Genomic DNA, 20000 nt, shown 5'->3' with positions numbered 1-20000 from the left:
GGCTGCATGTCTACATTTTTCAGTCTTATTTTAATTTTTTTAATCACAGAATCACCAAACATGTATACTGCCCAGAATCTGTAATTAATTATATATTTTTTAAAAGGATAATCAACCCAGTTATGGCTGACTGAGTCACTTAGGGTTTTATATGCGTTTAATTATTTGCAGTGGGTTTCAGTTAGATGTGGTAACGGATTAGAAAAGAGAGATTAAACATGAAGTGATTCTCTCCGATTCCAGAGCCAGCAGGAATGCCAGGTTTGTGGGCAAGGATGAGAGAGAGAGAGAGAAAGAGGCTGCATCTTAACACACCAAAGCCTCCGGGAAATCTATTGAAGAAATCAATATTTTTCGACACAAACGAGTACTTCACTTTGCCATTTACGGTAGGATTCCATTGCTTGTCGTCCTAGCCGATTCGCTGATTGATACATTCATCGTTTATTCTGTTAAGAGACCTATTGTACTGTCATTTATTTGATCAAAAAAGCCTAAAATCAAAATGAGAGAGAGAGAGAGAGAGAGAGAGAGAGAGAGAGAGAGAGAGAGAGAGAGAGAGAGAGAGAGAGAGAGAGAGAGAGAGAGAGAGAGAGAGAGAGAGAGAGAGAGAGAGAGAGAGAGAGAGAGAGAGAGAGAGAGAGAGATCCTCTGAAGTGGAAATCCTGAAAATGTGTCTTACTCACACACACACACACACACTCGCGCGCAGGGGGAGCCCAGGAGCCTTTTTGGAGTTCCACCATGTCTGATGTGCTTTGAGCAGCAGCCAGTCAGAGAGTTACACACACACTTGTTAGAAGGATTGATTTATCATTGCTTTTGGTCTTTTAATAGCATTAGTTAAACATAAGAAAAATATTGAATATTGCGAGCCTTATCTTCTAAAAATTCTGCTGTTACTAGGCAACAGCATCTCCCACCTGCTGGACCAATGAAGTAATATTTGACAGAGATAATTCTAAGTTACATGAGTTTTCCAGATCAGTTTGTTCAGAATATTATCCACCTATTTGTTTTTGTTGGGAAAAATAAAGGGAAATTGAATGTTTGTTTGTTTTTTTTTTGCAAAAAAGCTGGATTCTTGTGTCCTTCAGTGTTTTTGTTGCTAAGGACAGACAACACAATAGGCAAATAGTCATTTTTAAGTCTATAGTGCACTAGACGTGTTTTAGGATTAGGGGAAACACCTAAGTGCCATGGGACATGAAACTGAGCCAAGTACTACAAAAACCTGCTTCAAATCCCCCAAAGGTCTTGCAAAAGTGACAAATCATTGTGCCAAGTGCCTTGACAAGGTACATTTGATATGAGTGATTTGATTAGGTCTGGGCATTGTTCAAAAATATTCAGATACCGGTACTGATACGTGACATAAACAATACTTTTTTCGATACCAATTTTATTAAAGGTCCCATGACATGGTGCTCTTTGGATGCTTTTATATAGACCTTAGTGGTCCCCTAATACTGTATCTGAAGTCTCTTTCCCAAAATTCAACCTCGGTGCAGAATTACAGCCACTAGAGCCAGTCCCACAATGAGTTTTCTTTAGGATGTGCCATTTCTGTGTCTGTAGCTATTGAGGAGGAGAGTGGGGGTGTGGCGTTGACCAACTGCCACTTTGCTCGTTTGAAAGCCATGATGTCATTCTCTCATGGGTGGGCCAAATTCTCTGGGCGGGCAAAGCAGAGAAAGGGGAGGTAACCTTGCTCCTTATGACCTCATAATGAGCAGATTCCAGATCGGCCCATCTGATCTTTCATTTTCACAAAGGCAGAGCAGGATACCCAGGGCTCGGTTTACACCTATTGCCATTTCTAGCCACTGGGGGACCATAGACAGGCAGGGGGAATGCATATTAATGTTAAAGAACCTCATAAAGTGAAATTGTCATGCCATGGGACCTTTTTAAACAAAAAGAAATGACAACATTACCCATTATATCACAAATCTTTTCATTTATTTTTTAGCTCTTACTACGTGAGCCCCGTCTCTGTGTGTAATTCAGAGTTTTTACTGCGTGTCTCTACGACGTGCAACGTTAGACAGCCAATCACAAGCATTATTAGATCTTGGAAGCAGCATGCTGCATGCTGATTGGCTCACTGACGCCAATGAGATTTATTCCTTAGGTATTGAAATTGGGTATTGAACGACGAGGCATTTTTGGATACTCAATACTTTGGAGGCAATTCGGTCGGTGTCTAAAAAGTATTGAATTCGGTACCCAGCCCTAGATTTGATAGAAGTGCAATTTGCAATTTGCGACTGAACGAGCGAAGGAGAGGGTCGAGCGGATATCAGAGGTGTTTCTGTTTTGAGAACAAACACTCTGAGACAGAGAGAGAGAGAGAGAGAGAGAGAGAGAGAGAGAGAGAGAGAGAGAGAGAGAGAGAGAGAGAGAGAGAGAGAGAGAGAGAGAGAGAGAGAGAGAGAGAGAGAGAGAGAGAAATGCCATATAGTAGGTGGTGTTGATGAGCTCACACAAGAAAAAGAGATAACTGAATGTGAGCTGAAAAAAAGAAAACGGCTACAGTTAGAGAGGCTGTTACTGAAAAGCAGCTTGCAGCCTGGCTACTCTCCAGGTTTCAGGACTTAGTCTGACAGCCGTTCACAATCCCTGGGATTGAAAGGATGACAGGAAGCATTACCTGCATTTTCATGCACCTTTCGCAACCAGGAAACGTCATGGCACCTTTTTAATAGATGGAAGGAAGTGGATTGGAGAGTAGATATTATTTCTCACCGAGGCCCTTAACACGCTAGAGTGAGTTAACCTCATTGACGAGTAAGTGATCCCAATCTCTCCTCTCCTCTCCAGACCATTAGGTGCCATCATCCCCATCATTTAGCCCTCCTCCTTCCTCTTTTTTTGGGGAACATAAATTCTTCCCCGTTTTCTTAATCATCATCATCTCGGCTGAAACTCCGTGGTTTGCTGAGACAGAGGGCTGCACAATATATCACACAGAGGATCTGATCTTAGACGTAGTGTTTTTTCAAGCATGAAATGAGGAGCCATAGACCATCTGAATACCCATAAATAAAGAGTCTGAATATAAGTTGAATAAATAATAGTTCCATGACCTGCAGGTAGCGAGGTTTGTGGTGGAAGTACTTGCGAGCTGTCCATTGGTTCCTACCCCTTCTTCTCCTTTCTCAGTTTGTACGTCTTCTAGACGTGTTGAAATGAACCATTGCATCGATGCATCGCAGACCATAATCGATTATTGCCTACTGATGTTACCTGTTGATTTCTGCTCGCTGCTTTTTTTGTTTTGTGTTTAAACTCCGCTACAGTGGTGTCTTTTTTAAGAGCAGATGCAACAAAAAGGGGAGTTTTTATATATATATATATATATATATATATATATATATATATTGGACTTCTTGAATTTGTTGATGAAAACCATATGTAGCAATGTACAGTTTATTAATATTGAGGAGGTGATGCATCGGGATATCAATATGAATCGCTGACAAAATAATCGCAATTGAATCATGAGACCACTGAAGAGTCACACCCCCCTAACGTCCTCGATTCCTTTCCTCGCCTTGTCTCCCCCGCGTCTTAGTCAACCTTAGACAAGGAGAGAGGATGTCGAGGCAACAGGCAATTAGCAAGATAAAACATTGTTGCTTCGAAGGCGTCATTTTAAAGCAACGTCAATTAAATATGCCGTGTGACACGGCTGCGACGATCTGTAGATTCCAGCTGTGTGTCACGCCTCTTTTAGATGTCACGGGTGCCAAAAAATTCACCTGTGTGCATCCTTGTTCAAAGCGCCTCCTGCAAGCCTCCTCTTTCCTTGCTCCTCTCTCCTCGAGATGCATTTTAGGAATTGCATCTCGAGGAGATCCTTCAAGATGCAGCGCTGAAATCGATGTCCCAGGCAAAGGCAGGAGGACTAAAGGAAAGAGGAGACAACTAGGCAAAAAAAAAAAAAAAAACCCACCCTCTCTGTAGTGTTAAAGTATAAGGGTAGAGAAATTCTAAATTTGTCAAAAGCCTCATTGTTGTGGCTAATGCTGTGATATATCCGGGTTTTTTTTATATTTGTTTTACAGGGATACTGTAAACAGAGCGTGATGGTAACGTGCTGACTCATGGCCAACAGAGTACATACTGTAAATAGTCTGTGTGTTAAAATGCATTCACTGCTACATTTGGATGACAAATGTTTTTTTTATTCCTTCTTACACAAGGGAACTGACCACTTTCCTCTTTGTGTCTCCACAGAAACCTGCTGGACAGGGACACCTTCTCCAAATCAGACCCAAGTAAGATCTGCTGCCTCTCTTTTTCTTTTCTTGTCACTCATGGTCAACAAGTCTATGTTTCTGTCAGTGCAGTGTCTGAGCTTGCTCAACATCACAGATTACACGGATAGGAAAGAAGGGTGTGTGGATAAAATAAAGTAAATAAAAAGTATAAAAAAAAGTAATGAACAAATCAGAAAAAATGTCAAACAATAAGGGGAATGAATGGAGTTTAAAGTGGTCATATTATGCTTTTTGGCTTTTTCCTTTTTCCTTTATTGTGTTATATATCTTTTTTGTGCATGTTCTAGGTTTACAAAGTGAAAAAGTCCAAAGTCCACCCCCAAGACTTATCATCTCCAACAGAAAACACTGTTCACAAACAGCTCTGTTGTAGTCCAGCCTTTACTTCAGAGACAAACGTGCGTCACTTTTATAACACACGTTATAATGCTCGCCTAGCTGCTAGCATGGCACACACTCATACTCTGCAACTGACTAGCTAGCAGTACTTACTGCGCATGTGCAACTCCCAACAAAGATGGAACAGAAGTGAGATGTCTCCCTCTGTAGCTAAAACAGAGAGCTCAACACACAGGGGGAAAAGATGAGCTGCAGCAATGTGCAGTACAAGAAAAATGGTTTTTTTCTGAAAATTAAACCACCTAAACCTATTCTGGTACAACCTCTAAATACAATTATGAACCTGAAAATGGGCATAATATGAGCACTTTAAAGGAGTGATACATTTATTACAGACCAAAAGAATGCCTTTTGTTTTGCCGTATGTAGTCGTGAGTCACTCCTTGTGTGTTTTCTATTCTTTTTTTTTTCTTCACTAAATGTGTGAGCTCGGCTGGAGACGGGTCTGACTAATGCATGAGGCTAACTAAGAAGCTTCTATAGATTCACAGAATGGGTGGCAATTCTCGTCTCCTCTCCTCTCCCAGCAATTAAAATCGTTAAAATAATGCTGTTAGTAGCAGACTCTTATTTTGCTGATTAAGGATATTTCCCAAAATGTTGAACTATTCCTGTAGGAGAGTTTTACGGTGTGTTAAGAGTGGTTTGTAAATGCTGGATGTATTGTCCACTGGGTGTGTGTGGCGGGTATGTCATTGTGTGTTAGGGAGTATGGATAGAAGTGTGTGTGTGTGTGTGTGTGTGTGTGTGTGTGTGTGTGTGTGTGTGTGTGTGTGTGTGTGTGTTAGGGAGTATGGATAGAAGTGTGTGTGTGTTAGGGAGTATGGATAGAAATGTGTGTGTGTGTGTGTGTTAGGGAGTATGGATAGAAGTGTGTGTGTGTTAGGGAGTATGGATAGAAGTGTGTGTAAGGGATCCATACAAGCATAAGATTCATCCTGTAAAAATAAAATCCTCATTATCAAAGATGATATGTGTCATCTTGAGGTGTGTGTGTGAGTTTGGGGTTATGATATCAGGATAACTTTACTATGACCCATCAATACACACACACACACACACACTGTTTTGTTTGCAAAACATAGTTTGTCAGCACATTTACAGTAGCATGGGATAAAAATGACTCAAGGTGATGGTGACGACCGTGATGAACACGATGACAACAGTGATTTACATGAGGAGGAGGAAGAAGCTCCGGCTTTACCCGTACATTTGGGCGTGCTCTTGTGCTGAGTAGCACTTGTGGTTATGCTGAGCATGGCGACTTCAGTCTCCTGATGTGAACCAGTCTGACAGGGGGGGGAAAGAGCAAGGAGGGAAAGGAAAGAGGAAAAATTGTAAAAGGAAAAATGTCTGAGATACTGGAAATATAGAGATATCCTGGATCTGTCACTTGCTGGTAAACATATCTTTAAAATATAAAGAGCAGTGGTCCAAAAAGAAAACCAAGACTCTCGGGTACAAGTGGGATAGAGATATAAAGCCCTTCAATACATGCAGTAAACTGCGAAAAAATTGGTTTATCTGTTCCCAAAATATCTGAGTTTTTAAGTTTCTACCAGACCCAAGGTGTGTGTGTGTGTGTGTGTGTGTGTGTGTGTGTGTGTGTGTGTGTGTGTGTGTGTGTGTGTGTGTGTGTGTGTGTGTACATGCCCATTGATATATCCTTCTGTCAGTTATCTCATAAGAACATCAAAGGACTCAAGAAATGAAGTGTCTGGTGATGAGTGAGCTCCGTAATTTGCCTTTTAGTGAATTTGCTTATTTGGGGAAATTGCATAATGGCCTGAAATGATGTCTTTCACCATCTAGAGACAGGGGGAATATCTTTGTGGGCTTCATGAATAAAACTGCTAGGTGCTTTGATGTAGTTTTGTTATATTTAATTCATGCATTTATGGGTTATTAGTCATATTTTGATGGAGCCAATAAATACCATGACATTTGAGTTTTATTTTTTATTTATTTGCTCGGAGTTGTATGAGTAAGGCTCCTCTGTCCTTCCCTTAGTTAGCCTACCCACCCGTTCAAAAATATGTTGTATGTATGGTCAGGTAGCTTGTTAGGTCTAGTACATACATAATTGAGAGAGTTTGATTGCCTGGACAACAAAAATGGATATAAGCATGGGTTTGAGCATGTATCTTTAATGTTATGTCATCATGTGATTTGTCTCTGTTCTTCACAGTTTGTGTTCTCTACACACAAGGCATGGGCAACAAGGAGTGGCGAGAGGTGAGAACTAAAGAGAGCGTTGATCACAGAATATGCTGTGCTTCATGTTGCGTCACCGGTCTTTATCCTTTATCATTGTACAAATAGAGATATAACCATAGGAATTGAATGAGAGTAGAATGGGCATTCCCATTCAAAACAACGTAGCAGGATGGTCAGAGTGGGCGTCATTTTTATGTGTACTGTTGCCATTGCAACCATTGTAACGGGCTAACTTCCATATAAACTGACTTGCAGCAAGTCGCGGCCTCACTGAAGTGAGGTGTTTCTGGCCTGGCGGGGGTTTCCATTGGCCTGGCGGCTCCCCCGGCCTAGGGGTAGATGGATTATCGGCCCTGGCCGATTATAGGGTCGTTTCTTTTGGCAGTTTGCAGATTATCTGTATCTGCATTTTATTTGCCTGATTACTGATAAAAGTTAATTAAAAAGTGCGCTACTTTGGCACCGCTTCAGCTCTGTGTCTCACTTAATGTCCCGCCCAATCTGACTGTCTGTTACTGTGCACTGTGTTGAAAGTTTCTACTTTCTTAAATAATTGCTTAAAGTATTTAAACAAAGTTTTGTGCTCAGGTACGTAACATTCCAAAATCTTAATTTTGACTTAACGATCTTCATTTTCATTGTAAATGCATATCGGTTCCAAAATATCGGTTATCGGTTACATTAAGTACTAATAATCGGTATCAGTATTGGCCTTGAAAAAACAGTATTGGTTAATCCCTGCCATTTATAATTTATTGCTTAAAATGTAACACAAAGAAAGTAATAGTATTATCAAAGTTCTAATCAAATAGTGTTATTTAATTGAACTAATTATGATAAGTCACCCTTACTTTGTTTGTGCTTGTGGACACAACCAGTACCTACAACTTGTTTATTAGCATGTGTGCGCTCACGGATGACTGTACTGCAATCACCACAATGGTGAAAATTCATGAATGTAAATGAGGGGGCAAAGCTTGCAGCCCCAATCATTCCCAGTTATTCATAGTTCTGAGTAGCCTATCATCTGCATGCATTATTAATAGCCTAAGTTAAATGTCAAACCGGGAACCTACCTGACCCCCATTGACTTGATACTTCAGCTGCTCTGCATTCATTACTCTAAAGCTGTACATAATATAACCAGCCTCTCCCCTGATGTTTCACCTGAGGAGAAAACCTGCTATTGATTAATTATTCACAGGAGTCAGTGCAACTTCACAACGCGCTTGTAGTTTTTACAAGCGGATTTCCGTAAGATCAAAGTTTTAAGGTTTGATGAGCTGCAGTAATGTTTAAAGGACAGATAACGTCTCACATCAGCTTGGACGTCTTCGTAGATGATGTAGATTTGGGTCTTTAAACTGACACTCTTTTTGTGGTCCAACATTTAGAAAAGAAATATTTTGAGAATTCGAATTGATCCAAAAGGTATTCTTATCTGTTTTTATCTTCCTTTCTTTGTCCAGTTTGGGAGAACAGAGGTGATAGACAACACGCTAAACCCAGACTTTGTGCGGAAATTCATTTTGGACTACTTCTTTGAAGAGCGACAGAACCTCCGATTTGACTTGTAAGTAGTGTGTGTGTGTGTGTGTGTGTGTGTGTGTGTGTGTGTGTGTGTGTGTGTGTGTGTGTGTGTGTGTGTGTGTGTGTGTGTGTGTGTGTGTGTGTGTGTGTGTGTGTGTGTGTGTGTGTGTGTGTGTGTGTGTGTGTGTGTGTGTGTGTGTGTGTGTGTGTGTGTGTGTGTGTGTGTTTCCTACTCTGCTCTAATTGACTGTCCACTTTAGTAAATTGAGAGAAGGTTAAGTAGATTGCACAATGCATGTGCCACTTGATTAATATTCATGTATGCCACCTAATGTTGGCTTATTATAAAACAATACAGGAACAAGAAAAATGTACTAAAAAGGAATATTAGACACATTTTTTTTTTTCTCCAAAAATTTTACAGGGACACACTTTCCTCTTTTACCTTGACAGTGACACACAGTGATTTATTGCACAGAAGTTCATCATAGTATTAATTGGTACAGCGAGTTTGTTTAGATGCATTGCTACGTTCACTACATTGGTTGATAGCAATCTCAAAGGAGGGTTGGTCTTAGTCCAATGTTACTTTTACTGCTGATGTTTGGCAGATTGTGGAATTGGCAGGCCTACCGCAAAGTACACCCTCCAAATTAGTAAAGTTATAAAGCACTTAATTAAGTTTGGGTATTTGTGAGCACTACAGTATGTGACAAAAAAAGCTTAACTGGTTTGCATCTGTTCGTACTAAGGCCTTTAAAAAACACATCTGTGTGGGCTTGTATCTGTGAAACTTAGTAAGTTTAAGTCTCCTGCACTAATGAGTACTGTACCACATAAAGGTATATTATATGGCACTGTAAATGTTGTATGCTCTGTGACTGCATCTCACACTGGATTAGCGTTCCTTTTGCATAGAGGAGACAGTTGGTCATTAGCTTTATGAAAAGTGTGTGTGTGTGTGTGTGTGTGTGTGTGTGTGTGTGTCTGTGTGTGTGTCTGTGTGTGTGTGTGTGTGTGTGGGCGAATTCTCTTTCTCAATTTGCTCTCGGATTGCATTTCTCATTGAATTACAGAAGGGATTTCAGTGGCTTTATTTCATTAGATGGAGACTAATTACATTATAGACTATGAACCAGGAAGCCACGTCGGCGACCCAACTGTGATATCTGCGACGAGGAGTTAGTGTACAGTATATCATGTGTGTTTGTGTGTGGGTGGAGGTATTTCTATATAGGCATAGGGGTTTCTGGATCCCTATTTTTGACAACTGTATTGACATTGGTCCTGGTCTACTGTATTTTGCAAACAGATATTTAAAGATATCTACACTAAAAAGAATGCATCATAATGCCTGTGTCTAGGGGAAATAAAGTAGTTGTGTGCACTACTCTTTGATGACAGATTCAGTCATCCACCTTTGCTACCGCTCATTTGGCCGTACTATTTTCATGTATCTTGCCACCCTTCTGTCCATTAAAATTGTTATAATGTGTAAATTACTGTACAAAAATAGTAAGAAGTTGTTGTCACTTCTTAGTTCTTAATACAGGGTAAAAAAAGGAGAAATGTGGTAAATTTTTTTACGTCATTTGGCTGGATTTCCTGTGTCAGTGGGTCTTTGCATGTTGGCAGAGGTAGTATCCCTGTTTATCCATACGTGCGCGGGTGTTTCAGTATCTCAGCTGGTTGCTCTGTCACAACACAAACCCGTACTGTCATCTTACAAGTGTCACCAGGCCACCGGGACAGACCCACAAAGCTAACGTGTGCCCATTCCCACATACTGTGTGGGGCCACGGGGACAGCGTTGTGCACGTGCTTGTGGCTGTGTGTGTGCGGTTTAGCGATGGTAACCATAACAACCGGGGTTCCAGGGGATGGTGGGTGTGATATAGGAGTGGACAGATTTCCTTCAGGGAAAGAGAAGCATTTAACCTTTCATATCTACTCTGCCGCAGAATGTTATGACCCAGTATGCATTAGCACACATAAATGGATTGCTAGAAACCTGTTACTTTCTGTCCCTGAAATGTACATGCAGGACTTTGAGTTGTGTGTTTTGTTGTATAACCTTACTACTGGTTCTGTTATTTAACTTAATGCTTCCCACTTTGATAAAGATCCACATTTTCACGGTTTCTTTTAGCTGCTTTGATCCTCTGGCCTTCCTATGAATCACTAGCAGTTGCTGCTATAGTTAAAAAAAGAAGCCTGTTTGGATGCAGAGCACTTGAATGTGTTTTTTATACCATCTTGTTTTTCAATCTGAGTAAGTGTCAGATTTCACGTTTGCATGAAACTCAAGTGGGTTTTCCAGAGCTGTTATGTGAAACTCTTTTCCATTTGACGTGTTCATATTTTTTTTTTTCCTTTTTTTTTTTTTTTTTTTTACACAAGACATTTAAAGGCTTTTGTATGTGTACTGCAACGACATACACGCACAAGACGCACACATTTTTATTGTGGTTGTGCTGTGACATTCTTATGCTCAGGATATGTCAGGACATCTGTGCTGTGTGAGTTTCTAAGCCTTCTCATTTGTTAAGTGAGCTGAAGAAACGTATGAATACATGCCTCTATGCTTGCTGTCTCTTGAGTGGTTTTCTGAATGAAACTGAGCATCCGAGGAACATAACGGCACACTGGCCTTTTGTTGGTCTGTTTGTGTGTCATGCGTATGTGTGTGTGTGGACCTAGCTCGCTGCCCCTGTCATGCCTAACGGCTGTAGATGGCTGGCTCTGCCAGCCTGTAGAGGGTAACAGTCTGAGATGATAGCAGATGAAAGAGTGTTTCCTCCCTCTGGGCCGTGAAGATGGGATCTGTGTGAAACTGTTAAAAAGAAATACTACAGTATGTCCTCTGAATATGAGTTATGAGACTGCACTCTGTGTAATAGACCTCTGCACGTCTGTATCTCCCTCAATAGTGTGTATGTGTGGAATTTTAAAACCGCATAATAAACAATCAGTGTCATTCTACAACTTAGGTGATTCCCTGAGTTTGCCACCAGCACCAATATAAGGTTGACTTTTTTTGTTTTGATTGCAATATCTCAACTGTTCGATGGATTGCCATGAGATTTTGTCCTGACATTCATGTTCTTCAGAGGATGAATTGTTAAAACCTCGATCCCCCCGACCTTTCATCGTTTTTTGACCAAATACAAAACCATTCCCATCAGCCTCATCTTTGTGATGTGTGCTAATTAGCAAAATATTGGCAGGCTAACATGCTAAAATAAGATGGTAAACATCAACATGCTAACGTTATCATTGTAAGCAGGTTAGCATGCTAATCTTGTTTGTGTTCAGTTTTATGTTCAGCCTCACAAAGCTGCGAGCATAGCTTTAGACTCTCGATTCTTCACAAGGAGGTCAAAGGTCACAGTGAGCATGAGAGCCATTACATGTAAGTAAAATGGGGTTCAAATGTGTTCTAAAGATTGGTTTTCACATATATTCAGCTTTATACAATTACAGTGAAACAGGGTATCTCGACATTTATTGGTAGTGAATCATTTCTACTCTAGAGGGTGGACGATTGGCTTCTCTAGTTGGATGGTAGAGAAACTCTGACTCGTGTAAAAAGTCATAGACACTGTTAAGATATTATGTGATTGTATTGCATCATTTGAAATACTCAGTCAGGCTTTGGATTCCCAAAGAGCAACACACATACAAAGGCACACACAAGGATGTACTTGTGTACCCTGAACAGTCTTGTAAAGTAACTAATATTTTGGTGGAGAAATGAGGGGCACTTTACCCAGCAAAGGGCAATCCATTTTTAGTGGCGGGTGAAATGACCTGAGCTGTGAAATGACCTGAAATTGCTGAGCGAATGGCTTGTCTGATTGCTTCCCATTCTTTAGAGCAGCTTTAGCACTAGAGGGGCCATTTCTGGACACATTTTTCTCCCCGCAAGTATTGTATGCATGAGAAACCTGCAGGAGGAATAAAAAGTGTTATATATAAATATTCAAACATACATCAAACAATATCCATGATAGCCTACTGAAACTCACACCAATGAGCAGCAGTGGAAACACAAAGGAGAACAGACACATTTCTCCTCTCTGTGTCTCTCTCTCCGATGTATATATGTATGACTGCCAGTTAGTCCATTCAGTGTCAGTTTATTGGAGGATGCCTGTGAGCCGGTGATGCTGGGAAGTGAAATACCCAGAGCCTCTGGTGAGATCGCCGGTGACAAGCTGCTTGGCTCCATCACTGATTTACTCTGTCTGTAATTCCCGTTGTATTCACAGCTGAGCTCCTGTCACCCTCCATCACTTTCTAATGTACTGACTCTCGCTCACTTTTCCTTTTTTCTACAGGTATGATGTTGACTCGAAGAGCGCCAACCTGTCAAAACATGTAAGTAACTTGGTTATGTGTTGTTGTGCGCACATTGAGGCACGTATAATGTAACTTGTTTTTGTCTCTTCACACTTTTGCTGATTTCATTCTCTGGTTGTGAGTGAGTGTTTTGTTTGTGCATGATTGCTGTCCTTGTTATTACCTCCCCATTAGCCTCATTTCAGCCACATAACTGCCATCTGGCCTTTACAATGAGTGTGTTTTATCATGTACCGTAATAGCACATTCCCTGAACGGCCTGCAGTTCATTTAGAAATTAAATAAACACTAATTTCCCCTGTCCACCCTGAATTTTTTTCACGCTGATAGCAGTGATTAGCATAACTGTAACTGTAATTAAGAACAACAATGTGATAACTTTGTCTTTGCCAGTAATAGCTGTGTCCTGCCTACTGCATCGTGGGGATTGTAGTTCAAAGAGTCCAAGCTTGCATCCTTGGAGGTTTTCCTTGGTAATGTTTAGAGCGGTTCACTAGCCATGTAAGCCAGTTGTTTTTCATAGGTTCAGTTTATTTTTGATCCCTGGGCCAAATGAGATACAAAGTGTTAATCACTCAGGTATACAGGTGCTGGTCCCTTCGGACCAAGCAGCAACTTCCATGCCTGAAATGTGAAGCCAAATGCGGAAGTGCCTTAATCTGGATTCTATTTAATTTCCAGCAGGGGGCGACTCCACTGGCTTCAAAAAGAAGTCAGTTTCTATAGTCTTTGGGGTAAATTACCCTATTTCTGCCTTGATTTATCACCTCAATAAACAGTTATGGCCTCAGTTGCTAGTTTCAAGTCTTCTTCAACACACAACACTGGCTGGTCATCCTCCCCAGTTCCGCACTTCTCTTCAAGTATAGTCAATTCAAGAAACTCTCCAAAAAAAACAAGATGGCGACGGCCAAAATGCAAACTCCTGGCTTCAAAACCATAGACAGTAAAATAAAGTTCAAAACGGCAGACCACAAACCAATGGCTGATGTCCACGATGCCACTTTCATTATTTTTACAGTCTATGCTTCAGACCGAGTTAGGCTAGCTGTTTCCCCCTGTTTTCAGTCTTTATGTTAAGCTAAGTTAGCTGGCTGCTGGTGGTAGCTTTATACATACTTCATACTCGGTCTTCTCATCTAACTCTGAGCAAGGAATCGAATAAGCGTATTTTCCAAAATGTCTAACCTTTCCTTTAAGCTGTGGCGCTGTTATCTTGCAACATAAAGGGAAATGACTGTTTAATTTGACAATGTTCATCCATTTACTGAGCTGTATGTTTATCCGAAGGTCTGTGTTCGTCTCTAATCTTTTGTGCACACCTGTTTTCATGGAAACGGCTTTTCAGTGATATCTGAGACATGTTTGGGCAGGTGTTTGCTGTTGTAACGGGCAATACTAACGGTCAATGTTCAATCAAAAGAAGTCATGGCAACAATACAAATTTTAAAGCTGTCTTTTCTACTCATAAACTCTAACCGTTATCTGGACATTTACATGTATAGCTTCAGTGTCTGTTATAGCCAGTGTGCTATCAGGCTTTGCTTCCTCTTTCTATTCAGCAGCTTTTGGCCACCACCTGGAAGGAAATTGCTACAACTCTGTACATTACAATATGCACTTGTCTGTGAAAAACTCATTTCATGTAACACTCACTTGACCTTTGTCCCCCAGCCTGCCCCTGAGCAGAGCTGCAGACTGCGACTCACGTTCTGCCCTGAGGTGACACACTCCAGCCCTTAGCTCTTATCAGTGTTTGCTCTCCAGTGTCTGACCCGACCAGTCTGCCCACATATCATACGACATAAACACACCGTCACATGACTTCCTTTGTGTGTTGGCTGGGATGATTGGAAAAAGGGGATGGCAAATGTTTGACATGAGGCTTTAAAGACGAGTATTTGAGCATGTTGCAATCAAATGTTGGAAGTCTACAGTGCTATTAAAGTACATTTACATTGAAGACAGAGTACACAGTATTGAACATCATTTGCCATGATAGACCGCACTTAGACATGTTTTGTGTCCCAGGGCAATAATAATTGTACAACGCTAATGCTCGTCTGCTGTCCAAGAGGGATATACGAGTGTTACTTTGGACTCCCAAAGTAAAATATAAGCTGAGTCAGTGAATGATCTTGTAAAACATATAATCTTCTTCTCTGGTTAAATTATGTATTTTTTATTGGAATATAGCAAACCATTAAAAAAATGAACATGCCAAGGGGAATCGGTTTAGGAACATTCAAAGCCTATTTTCCCTGTTTTCCTTTTATATTTCATTTTAAGAAATTATATAACATAGAAGTTAAAGAGCATACACAAAAAATAAAAGATAATAATCAAAGAAACCAAGGAAAAAAGGGGGGAAAATGACTGTGACTGACAGATACAGTATCTAACTACTATGCTGTATTTGTATTTGTTTTTCTGCCATTTCACAACCTCGGGGGACTAAATATAATCGGTGTAATTGAGGACCTCTGTAAAGGCACAGGACACAAGGTTCTATTTTCTGCACTTTTATATGAGCAGGGATTTTATTTAGATGCTAAGCTCAATTACAGCAAACTGCTGTTCACTATCATTATGTGGCATCAGACTGAATGGTGCAATGCAATTCAAAAGGGAACCTTACGTACAGTCCCATTGATTTCAGTGCAGGATCATAGTGGTGTGGTTTCATGTTCAGTGTGATGTGAAGGAAGTTAGCTAGCTTTGATTCCAAGGTGAGTTTGTTGTCTCAAATTTTGCGCTGTGAAAAAAAGGTGTTTTTGCTGCCCCTTGATGTGATGGATGATATTAGTAGTATTGGATCTATAGCTTTTAAATTGTTCTATTGATATCATAATGTAACTGCAAAGCTGTGTCACGGTCATTACATCTCTACCTCCAGCAGTAATTCATATTGAGCTTTATTTTTACATCACTTTTTAGGGTTGTGGTTTTAAAACCGCTGAATGAAAGCCATCAATAGCACTGCTGGCATCTATTTGTCAGTAACTGTATGAAAGTTTAGATGAATTGAATACTACAGTGAGAAACACTCCGGGTCTCTCAAAAGCAAATTTAGTCCCTCTTAGTTTCCCTTCAGGATTTTTCCTCTTCTCATTTTGTGTCTCTCCGGATGCAGTCCACCCCTCTTGTGCTTACCTCATCTCTCTTTCTTGTCTTCCCCTCTCACCCTTTCTTTTTATTTATTTGCCATAACCTTGTTCTCTCACTTTCTCTCGATCTTGATCGCTCCATTTCCAATTCCCCTCCCCCTCACTTTCTTGTAATCGATAATCTCATACAAGAAGAGCCTGGCCTGTTGGCTCGGAGGCTGCGGTGTGGGGTGGGAGGCCAGAGAGGTAATCTATTAGATGATGTTTTACCATTGAGCTGCAGGCACACCTGGGAACCGGGTGAGAACGATTGTGGACTATAGAGGGACCAGTCGAGTCCTGTTCATAAGATCATATTTATTTCTCTATACAAGTAGATAGGAAGCCAGACTGATCTATTTTGAACACTGAATTGCAAATCGAAAGGAGATCGAAACATCTGTAAAAATCTTGGGTACCACCTTTTTAATAAGTTACCCTTTATAAGGGGTTTGTATGTTGAATCTACTGTAATATCATTGCTAATGGCTAACACATAATTTACTAATGTAACTATATATATATATATATAAAAGCCAAAAATAAGAAGACCCTTTGGGTTGACAGGTTGCAAAAAATTCCTCTGGCCGGTGTTCCAGTAAGAAACTTTTCTTTTGAATGTCTTTAAATAATTATAAGACACTTTAATGGACCACTTACCTTCTGGAAAAGCTGCAGAGAATCTGAACCAAAATAAATTTAATAACAGCTTATTAACATGTATGACCACATTAATTCCATATTAAAAAAGTATGTAACTGATCTGTGGAGCATAAGTAAACTATTTATTAACCTTTTAAAGAAAAGGTTTCAACATTTTGAGACGTACTTATTCGCTTTGTTGTCGAGAGTTGCGTAAGAAGACTGATACCACTAGCTACCAGCTAATTTAGCTTAGCACAAAGGCTCGAAACAGGGGGAAACAGCTAGCCTGGCTAACAAATTAGCTTATCATTGGCCGTCCAACCTGGTGCCTTTGTCCTTAAGTGCAGTGCTATGGAAATAATAAATAAATAAACTAGGTGGACACATGGCTTACATTTCTGAGAGAAAATTTTCCCAATATTCCTGTTGATCTGAAATTTGAGCATTGGTTCCAGCTCTGCTACAGAGTAGACTCATGGATGAGCAGCAATGAGCTACCAGTATATTCTCCTTAAAACTGGTATCCATAATATTTTTGAACCATCTGTATCCATCTGCTCATGCTCGCCCTGAACTCCTCAGTCTTATCTATCAAACAGTTTGTTTTTCTAAAACATTACTGAATATAACTACACCCACACAACTATCTTTTTTTCTTATTAAATCTGTTTTTAGCCCATGCTGTTATATATATATATATATATATATATATATATATATATATATATATATATATATATATATATAGATATATAGATATATAGATATATATATATAGATATAGATAGATAGATAGATAGATAGATAGATAGATAGATATATAGAGATATATATATCCATTAGTTGCACAAAGCCAATTCTCGGATGGACCTCATGCTGGGAACAGCCATGGTTGCTAAGTGATTAGTGACTTTACTGCACAGCCTCTTAGACAGTGAAAAAATATCATAAAAATTATTTTTACTATGTTATTTCAGCACCCATTGCGGCCTAAAACAAATTAGTTTATGACAAATTAAAGTCACAGGGCTGTATGTATGCAACACTGATGAGATAAATGAACTAGACAGGTTGACATGAAGCTGGGTGGATGGATCGATATGGAGACATAATAATAGAAGAGGCTAATCAGTGGAGCAAAGAGAATCCATTATGTTAGTGCTGCTTGTCAGATATTAGAGATGGTGTCAAATAATGACGAATGGTCTCAACAGTGTGCCCTGTAGTAAAATTGGGATCGAAATGGCATGTTTCTGTAATAGCTTTCGTACAATTGAAACGAGGGATCTGACATAGTCTGCGTGTTACAGTGGGTGTTTTTCATACTTGGCCTTTATTTGGAAGGCTTTTACACAGTAAGAAGTTTGCCATTGTTTTATGCTGACAGTCAAAATCTATAATTCCCACATTGTCATGCACACAAATTTAGTTAGTTAGCTGTTTCCAGGACTGATACACACATGTATTTTCTCTCCATCTCCCTGCCGTTCTGTCTGTATTAGCAGTGAAGTGTGATGGTGATTGAATTTACCAGGAAAGTGGCGAGGGTGCAGAGTTGGACAGGTGTGAGGGCTGGTGGGAGGAAGGCTTTAATCTGCTTGGCAGTACTATCCGTCAATAGGGAACATGGGGGTATTTCGAATTGGTTTGGCCATGTTGGGTAGCGCTCCGTAGAGATCAGGAATAGTGGTCATTTTTGTTTCTTTATGGCTGTGAGTAATTTTATGTCAATTTCATTTTATGTTGTTGTTGTTTTTTTTGTGTTATGCCTTGTCTGAATAATAGAAAAAAAGATATGTTTTTTTTTAAACTCCCTCTCTTTTTGTAACTCTGCAGGATTTTCTGGGCCAGGCCTACTGTACTCTCGGAGAGGTGGTTGGATCATTGGGCAGTCGCTCGGAAAAAGCTCTTGGGTGAGTAGGTGTCCCCGTAGCTGGGAGTGTGCCGATATTTCAGTAATTTTCTCACCATTGTTTTTTTTTAAATTTTTCTCAGACTTGTTACATGCCACACATTTTTAGTTTCAGGATACACAAATGTCATGGAAGCAGACTGATTGTTTTTAGTCCAATAAACAGATAAATAGTATAAATATGTTACGTAAGTATTGTAGTATTACAGAGTTCCACTGAAGAGAGAGAAAATATATATATATATATATATATATATATATATATATGTACACCTATGAACACATACATACACTTTTAATTAGCCTTATCGTCAGCGTTTATGTAATCCCTGAACCTGTCCTAAGGGGACACCCCATCCCCCCCATGATCACTTAATCTGCTCAGTATATCTGACCAGTGTTAATAAATGGTCACAGCAAATGTCATCCCTAATGTTTTTTTTCCTACATTGTGTATAGTGTGTTTAGGTATTGGCTGTGTGCAAGCATGCTTTTAACCTGCAGTTGTTTCACAAAGATTGTTTGTGAAAATGCCATTATCTTCTTTGTGACGCGTCACAAATGAGGCAACATTTCTTGCAATGACAGATGTGGCTGGTACCAGGCTTGCTATCAGGGTTTTTACATGTTTACACATACATGTACAGTTACCCTTCCATTGTATTGTGGAATGGAAGCGTCTGTATGCGCTACCGAGGTCACTGCTACATAATCCAACACTGCCACAACACAGACCCCGCTGCCAACATCGCTGGTCTTTGATGAAACCGGACTTCTAGTTGGTGGTATCTTCCTCTTCTTTGCGCAACTGGGCTCACAGTATATCATCGCCTGTTGGCTTGGCATGCTCTAGACAGCACTTCAATTGTGTTTTTATGTGGACAGAGATTTTACTAAACAGTGCATGTGTGGATAGGAACAAAAGAAGGAAAAACCCTGTTTTTTTAAAATACCTGTGTACGTGTGCACTAGGCACTAGCAGTGAGATATGTGTATGGAAGAATAAATGCAGCTTGGTAATTTGAGTGACTGAAGCAGTATCAAGGGGGCATCCCCAACTTCTGTTAATACCAAGCTGAGGAACAGTGCATAATACCTACCGTTTTTTAATGAGCATACACACACATATGCACACAAAAACACTCCCACACACTTCTATTCTTATACATACAAACACAGGCGCTCCTTACATCGATATTGTTCATCAGGCTTATTAGGCAGTCTATCCTCTGCAGAAACCCATATATATATATTATTTTATATATATATATATATATATATATATATATATATATATATATATATATATATATATATATATATATATATATATATATGTATATATATATATATATGTGTATATATATATATGTATATATGTATATGTGTGTATATATATATATATATAATATTAATATCTGCATCTGCTTGTGTGTTGTTTTCTTGTGTGAATTTCCGCGACGTGTGAGCCTAATTATTCTTTTACATTTCTTTGTTGTTGTT

The 20000-nt window shown here is 39.7% G+C and overlaps 1 protein-coding gene across 1 annotated transcript in view; it reads left to right on the top strand.

Moving 5' to 3' along the window:
- The window catches only part of LOC114550380 (copine-8), an 87563-nt gene that overhangs the window by 22767 nt on the left and 44796 nt on the right, over nt 1-20000 (top strand). Inside the window, exons 2-6 of the mRNA XM_028571103.1 lie at nt 4243-4283; nt 6874-6920; nt 8372-8475; nt 12773-12812; nt 18422-18498. Of these exons, the coding sequence (XP_028426904.1) occupies nt 4243-4283; nt 6874-6920; nt 8372-8475; nt 12773-12812; nt 18422-18498 (309 nt within the window). The remainder of the gene's footprint in view (nt 1-4242; nt 4284-6873; nt 6921-8371; nt 8476-12772; nt 12813-18421; nt 18499-20000) is intronic.

The sequence above is a fragment of the Perca flavescens genome, chromosome 23, assembly GCF_004354835.1.
Source record: "Perca flavescens isolate YP-PL-M2 chromosome 23, PFLA_1.0, whole genome shotgun sequence".
In the NCBI taxonomy this organism is placed as follows: Eukaryota; Metazoa; Chordata; class Actinopteri; order Perciformes; family Percidae; genus Perca; species Perca flavescens.
Note: the sequence above shows the minus strand (reverse complement) of the source record. Positions and strands in the feature narration are given on the sequence as shown.